The sequence below is a fragment of the Ochlerotatus camptorhynchus genome, unplaced genomic scaffold (genome assembly GCF_037179485.1).
Source record: "Ochlerotatus camptorhynchus isolate MF236.1 unplaced genomic scaffold, CSIRO-AGI_Acam_v1.1 ptg000363l, whole genome shotgun sequence".
Lineage (NCBI taxonomy): Eukaryota > Metazoa > Arthropoda > Insecta > Diptera > Culicidae > Ochlerotatus > Ochlerotatus camptorhynchus.
The window spans coordinates 1,422,283-1,430,202 of NW_027040851.1; the positions used below are offsets into that span (position 1 = coordinate 1,422,283).

Genomic DNA, 7,920 nt, shown 5'->3' on the forward strand with positions numbered 1-7,920 from the left:
GCTCGATCCAACGAGTAATAAATGATAACACCTTTCCTGAGGGGTGTGTGCAAGCACGTGGCCGACGGATCGTTTTTGCCTTTCTCATAATGTGGGTGATGTTAAGTTCTGTTGAGAATTATTATGTACAAGCAGATGCGTCTTTTTTTTCAGCGAAGGCCCGTAAAACATCTTTTGACTTTAAAACGAATCGAACGCATAATTTGTGCCGTTCATGTGGGTTGTGGCGCTTCCTGGAGTGGTAGTTCGTCAGCTTTGTTGTTCTGCTAGTTCGTTATCTATTCTAATTGGACGAGTTTTTTTTTTAAGTAAACGCCACACGCCATAGTTTTGGTGATTCACTTGTTTATTTATTTTCGCTTTACTGTAAAACTTTTGCTTTGAATATATTGGTATTAAACCATGTCTAATTTCTAAAAGTGCTGAATCGTTGGGTCGAGTAACATACTTGTCGTTCTGATTAAGGCCGAGATTAACCCTTCAAAGTCTACCTCGTCAGCTTTCGATCGTACTTTTCGGTACCAATCGGAACCACAATCCATTCAGCGCTTCATAAGACAGCGAATTTTTCTTCAATTTGATTGGAATGTCGGTTTTCTCGGAAAATTCGACCGAAAAATTTACAAACAAGTAGTAGAGCAAACATTTTGTATGCATCAGTGCTAACCTGGATCCAACGCAATTTCTGGGTCCACTTCCAAATGGAAGGAAAGCGTCCAGATTGATTGTGCTCTTGTTTTCATCGGAGAACCGTTCCGGATCGAAGCAGTATGGATCCGGGAAGAAATTTGGATCACGGTGAAATGATTGAACTGGGATTTGGACAAGCTGTCCTTTTTCCACAGTCACCTTTGTTCCGTCGTAGTCGTCGAAGGTGTATGGTTTCACGCAAACCCGGTTCGTGACTCCAACTGGTGCCCACCGGCGAAGAGTTTCCGATACAACCATGTCCAGGTATATCATCTTTTGAAGAACTTCGTAGGTCAGTTGATCTTCGCCAAGCTGTTCTCTTACGGAGTCGATTTCCGCTTGAAGTTTAACATGCACAGCCTGGTTCAGCACAATTTCGTACACGGCAAAGCAGATCACAGTAGTCGTGGTTTCGATACCACTGAAGATGAACGATGCAGCGACTGCTGCGATGTCCAAATCGGAGTAATGACTGTTTTCAGTTGACGCTTCGACGTGTTCATCGACCGTGCTAAACCCAGCGCTTTTTAAATTTTCATCCAGTCTATCCTCCTTGAGTTCGTTATTGCGAGCTTGCACAAAGAGATGGATGAAATCAGGTCGCACAATATTGTGCTCTTCACGATATTGTATTGTTTTAGACACGGCATTAACGTAAAAATCGGCTACGCCCTGGCGCAAGAATTGTATACCGAAGAATTTGAAGACGCTTTTTGGAATAAAGGTTAACAGAAAGTATTTGACTCATAGGAATGCACCATCTGCAGCTAGATGTTTTCCCATTTTAAGAAATTCGTCATCGGTATTATGCACCGAATCAATTTCCACACCAAACGATATTGATGTCATGATGTCATTGCCTAGCCTGAAACGATTTCACAAATCACGATTGATTTTTCCCGAAAAATACAAAAAGGACTTACTTTTGAAATAGATCACGTATCTCTAGCTCCATCTTCCCTTGACCGGCATCTGTCACCAAACGCTGCATTGCTCCATCCACGTACTTCGTCAACAATGTAAACATATTCCTCATCTTACTCCCCGTGAACGCTGGACTTAATCCAGATCTCCCATGACGCCACCGTTGACCTCCCATGAAAAATAACGCTCGCCCGAAAACAGGATCCACATCCACCGTAACTGTGCTCAAATGATCCGTGAAATGATCAAAATCTTTGATCATAATCTGTTTAACCAACGCTGGATCATGGATCAGGTATCCCGGGCTGCGAAAGTTAAACAATCCCGAGACACGGCGCTCCGGGAACATGTCGTACCCTAAAACGGCAGCATCCGTTGGGTGAAGTTTTCCGGAGAAAACGGGCCACACTCCGCCGAAGAAAGGATATGGTTTCACGAATGGGATGTTGCGTTTTTCAAAGTAATCGTAGGTGGCGACGCTCCAGCGGTACAGCAAATATGCTACGATGGGGATTATCAGAGCAAGCCACACAAACACGGACATTATGCTCTTTAGTTTTCAACTTCGGTGCCTGCTTTGATTAGAGAACGTCTGAGGTGGACAAACACGTTACTGACTAATGGCAGAAGATTGGACAGTTGAATCTGAAACTATTCTACCCAATAACTATCCTATGCGCATTATCTTTTGCAAGGTCAGCAGTGTACGTATGGAGGTACATATTGTCTAGAAGGTCGATAGTGTTCAGGCAACAACAAGTCGGAAATGTTAAACAACGGAGGGATGGCGCCATAGAGCCCGATTCAAAGTAAATTTGGACGCATTAAAGTGATCGTAACTCAAGAATTAAACAACATACACGGTTGATCAAAACGTCAAACAAAAGGGTATTTATTCAGCTTTCAAACGATATATAGGGGAAATGACGGCTTCGGCATGACAGACTATTTTCGGCAACCCAAATTGAAACACTATTTTCACTGGATTTTCTTACGAAAACACTTCGCTGAATGCATGCAAACGATTCTTTATGCTTTCAGCTTCAATTTGACTATATTTTTACCACTGAGAAAAAGCAATCTAGCAGGGTTTTCTTGAAATGAAACACACGCACTACAAATTGTAGCTGATTTCGAGTTGCCGATAATAGAACAGCAGATTTACATGCAGTTCAAATGGAACGGTTGCCGAAGAAAAACTGGTTGCCGACAATACTCGCTCTCACTAGAGAAGATTGGAGCTTTGTAAAAGCGTTTCAAAACAGTTTTTGACAATTCTTTCGACTGAAATTGTTAGAGCAGCTGGCAGCAAATGTTTGTAAACAAACCAATACTGCATATGTGTGCGTTCCATAGAGAAAAAGGCTATAGAAAGAAGATCGCTGCTTAGGTTGCCGAGAATACGTAAATTCCCCTAACAAGTTATTACATTTCACCGTTTCGAACAAACTGTCGCACTTTACTTGTGATCGATGCCATCATGATCTGCACAGTCGCTGGTGGCACTGTACTGGCGAACTTATTCCACTTTAAACGCATTTGTTGTTCATTTGTCACTTCTTTACCGCAAGTTTTCGCTTGACAATTGCCCAATATTTTTCGATCGGTCTGAACTCAGGGCAATTCGGAGGATTAATCTCTTTGGCGACGAAATTAACATTGTTTGCAGCATACCATTCTAGTACCTCCTTAGAGTAGTGGCAACTGGCTAGATCCGGCCAAACCACAACGTTGGTCTTGTGTTGCCGAATGAAGGGTAAAATCCGCTTTTTCAGACACTCTTTATTGCAAACCTTCAACGTCATTGTGTGAGATGTGATGAAAACCTTGGTTTTAAGGCCACAACTGCAGATTCCTTGCCAAATCATTAGTTTCCGAGCAAACTTATCAGCAAAAACAAATTTATACCTGGAAGAGACATCCCCACCACCAGTTGCCAAGGAAAAATTTTCGTCCAGAGATTTGTTTATAATCCATTTGACATATGTTTCGTCATCCATTAAAATACAGTAATCAAATTTCGTCAAAACTCGTTCGTATAGTAATCGTGCTCGGTTTTTAGCCCTTAACATTTTTTTTAGGGAGCGATTCGGATGTTTACTGGCACAAAAAGACTTATATCCTTCTCTTGAAAGGATGTTACGCACGGTGGAAAAGTTGAAATCGTATTTCTCTGCCAAATCAGGTATGGAGACACCTGGGTTGCTTTTCACGTACCTCAACACCTTTCTCCTTAGCTCATTGTCCCTAGTGCCACTTTTATGATAGATGCGCTGTGCTCTATCCACACTCAGAGTATTCTTGTAACGTTTGATTACAAGACTCACCGTTGACTTTTGAATTTTAACACTTTTGCTATTTTTGAGGCAGACCACGAAGGGTTCTCTAGATATTTGTGCACAATTAATTTTCTTTTCTCAAGTTCCATGATCCGTAATTTCGGGATGCGTCGATCAATCGACAAAAACTTTTCACCAATTTCTTCGTCAATAAAACACCAACAAATGCCTGTCAAACGTTTTTTGTTCCAACCACCAGGGGCGCGGTGGTGTATTAAACCGTGCGTCCAGATTTACTTTGAATCGAGGCTTAGTGGCAGTTACAGAGAGCCGATGCTTACCGATTTTGAGTTGATGGCTGGCTATGAATGATCAACACCGAACTGTTAATTGTAATGCCAAGTGTCAAATTGTCCGCTTTTTTCACTTAGCCGCATTCATTGTGTTCTGGCTTTTAATTGAATAAGGCAGGTATTTAGCTTAAAAATAATTATTTATTTATTTGTCCAACCAAAGTACTACTTTTATAATAATACTATATAAAACGTGACACATGAACACGTTTAAGGTGTTTTCTTGTAGAGTCTATTTTTCCATCACACCTCGCAATTTCAAGAGCACACAACTCAAGATCTACGAGGTTTATACATTTGCAAATTCCAGACATTGCTTGCTTCTCCGCAGCAAACAACAAGTAGTAGTTTCAGCTAAGTGCATTCACAGAAACCTTATTATTTTTACATGTGAAATTGCGAAGTGTATCGCGAAAAAGGACGCTACAGGGAATCACCTCTAACTTGTTACAATGGCGATCTAACCGATTATGCAGATGAAAGTTCGTGGAAACCATAGAGTTTGATGATGACGGAGACTTGGAGTACGATCGTTCAAATTTATCATTTTTCTGCAGAGATGAAAAATTTACATTACGTTGAGAGGATGTCAAAAATTAACTATCGATCCAGACGTGTACGCCTCGACAGAGGTTGCGAAAACGGCCCCGCTTACTACGACAAGGCGAAAGGGTAAATTCAAAGAGCCTAGCATTTTCTTAAAGACATTAATTTTAGTGACATTAATTCATCAATTACAAGGGCAATCTGCAGAGAACTTCTAAGAAATTCTGGCAAGTATTCGTTAGGACTTTCATGGAGAGTTTCATGGTAGTTCTGAAAAGAATTCAATGGGCTTTGCGACAAGAACTGCTGGTGAATCCCAAGGGTATTATGAGGTAACTATGAGGAGAATTCTATGGGGAATGCAAGGAGAAGCTCAGGAGTATTCCAAAGGGAATCATGACCATAATTCCTTGAAAATTCTGACAAGAGCTCCAAACAACTCCTGAATTGAATTCCAAGAGATTTGCAATAATATTTCCAATGAAATCTGAAATCAATTCCAAGCTATATGTATCGATTTTGTAGTCATAGTTTATAAGCATAAAGAAGAATAGCGTCTAATATAGAAAATTATAAATGGTTCGTTTAAAATCAAAATACATGCAAACTTTTGTAGTATAACCCAACAAACAATTTGAGCTGATTAAAGACTGAATAAGCAATTTTTTAACTGAACATTATCATGCTTCCAATGTTTGTTGGGAATACATTAACGTTAATACTCATTGGTTTTTATTTTTTATTTTCAAATCCTTATGGTGTACATTAATACTAATGCTTCGTTTTATAAGTCTCGTATAAGTAGAATTTGAAATCTTTTTCCAAAAAAAAAATTATTTCTACTAAAATAATTCCAAAACCAAAACCGCCTCACAGTTTAACATTTTTCGGCACCAACCGGAACCAAAATCCATTCAGCGCATCCAGAGTCAGGGACATTTTGTTCAACCTAATCGGAACGTCCATCTTGTCCGACAATTCCACCGAGAAGTTTGTAAACAAGTAGTACAGCAAGCACTTGGCCTGCATCAGAGCCAACCGTGATCCGATACAATTTCTGGGTCCACTTCCAAATGGTAGGAACGCGTCCGGGTTGATTTGGTCCTTGTTGTCATCGGAGAATCGTTCCGGATCGAAGCGGTATGGATCCGGGAAGAAATTCGGATCACGGTGGAACGAGTAAACGGGAATCTGGATTAGTTGTCCTTTTTCTATGGTGACCTTGGTTCCATTATAGTCCTCGAAGGTATAAGGTTTGACGCAAACTCGGTTCGTGATTCCTAGGGGTGGCCATCGGCGCAATGTCTCCGTTACGACCATGTCCAGGTACTTCATTTTTTGAAGCACTTCGTAGGTCAATGGATTTCCTCCAAGTTCCTCTCGCACGGTGTCGATTTCCGCCTGCAGTTTCAATTGAATGGCTTTTTTTAAAGCTACTTCGTAGATGGCAAAGCAGAGCAAAGTAGTCGTGGTTTCAATGCCACCAAAGAAAAACGACGCAGCGACTGCTGTGATGTCCAAATCAGAATATTGACTGTTTTCAGTTGATGCTTTCATGTGCTCTTCTACCGTTGTAAATCCAGCGCTATTCAGATTTTCGTCTCCTTTTTCTTCTTTTAGTTCATTTTTGCGAGCTTGAACCAACAAATGGATGAAATCAGGTCGGACTATGTTGTGCTCCTCTCGCTGTTTAATGGTTTTTGATACGACATCAACATAAAAATCAGCTGCTTCTTTAGGAAGGAATCGTATTCCGAAAAATTTGAAGACACTATTCGGAACCACGATAGATAGGAAGAATTTAAATCCTTGGAATCCACCTGTCGCGGCTAATTTCTTTCCTTTTTTGAAAAATTCGTTATTTGGATTATGCACCGAATCGATCTCCACACCAAACGAAATGGACGTGATGATGTCATTGCCTAATCTGAAACAGACGCAAAAATCATAACAACCATCTTCATTCATCAACCAGGTGAGATCACTTACTTTTGAAACAGATCACGTACCTCCACCTCCATCTTTCCTTGACCAGCATCTTCCGTCAAACGTCCCATGGCTCCTTCCACATTATTTGACAACAGTGTAAACATATTTCTTATCTTGCTCCCTGTAAACGCTGGACTTAGTCCGGATCTACCGTGACGCCACCGTTGACCTTCCATGAAGAATAACGCTCGTCCAAAAACGGGATCCACATCAACCGAAATCGTATTCATATGATCCGTAAAATGATCAAAATCCTTAATCGTAATCTGTTTCACCAGCGCTGGATCATGAATCAGGTATCCCGGTTTGCGAAACGTAAAGAATCCCGAAAAACGATTATCCGGGAACATGTCGTACCCCAAAACGGCACCATCCACTGGGTGAACTTTTCCGGTGAAAACGGGCCATAATCCTCCAAATAGAGGGTAAGGTTTCACGAATGGTATCTTCCGCTTTTCAAAGAAATCGTAGGTGGCGACGCTCCATCGGTATACCAGATACGTCACTATAGGAACGAACACCGCAAGCCACTCCCACACACTCATTGTTACGTGATATAATTCGCCAACACGGCGGCTACGTCCAAGCAGTTTGAAAGCTGGATATCAACTGAATGATGACATCAACTGACTGGTCGATTTATATGACTAACCGTTAAAAGTGAGTATTTCATCAGAGATAACGATAATTTCGTTTTGCTTTAGATAAGATGTATCTCTACATCAGAATCCAAAATAAGTTGATTAGAGCGCGATGCCATGGTGTAAAACATTTCTTTTGGAATGGGGTTCACTTCGCTATAGCGCATTTATTTCGCTTTTCGTCAGTGCACGCGTCGCACACTGTTACCAACGATGCACAAACGTGGTCAAATTGATTCACCGCAAAAAAAAAATTGGGGCTATGGTGTCTTCAAAGCAATTTTTCAAACAAATTGTCCCCATCGTATGACAATTGTGGTTTTATTATTGAGTCCCCTAAAAGTGAAGAGCTACGTAAAGCTGTAGGAAATATTACAGGCTGTCCACAAATCATCCCTGAGTTCCCTTTAGAATCCTTGCGTGGTTAATAGTCCATTTAAATGTTTGAGAACCGTGTTTGGAATAAATAATATTGAATTTCCTTATTAGAGATTTGAA

At 40.8% G+C, this 7,920-nt stretch overlaps 1 protein-coding gene and 1 pseudogene across 1 annotated transcript; both read right to left on the minus strand.

Moving 5' to 3' along the window:
* Positions 1-495: 495 nt before the first annotated feature.
* On the minus strand, positions 496-2,158 carry LOC135709771 (cytochrome P450 9b2-like; annotated as a pseudogene).
* Positions 2,159-5,658: 3,500 nt separating this feature from the next.
* On the minus strand, positions 5,659-7,371 carry LOC135709767 (cytochrome P450 9e2-like). Its single transcript, XM_065232151.1, has 2 exons — positions 6,782-7,371; positions 5,659-6,719 (listed from the first exon to the last, which is right to left on the minus strand). The coding sequence occupies exons 1-2, from the start codon at positions 7,324-7,326 to the stop codon at positions 5,663-5,665; spliced, it is 1,602 nt and encodes a 533-aa protein (XP_065088223.1). The 5' UTR covers positions 7,327-7,371; the 3' UTR covers positions 5,659-5,662.
* Positions 7,372-7,920: the final 549 nt, after the last annotated feature.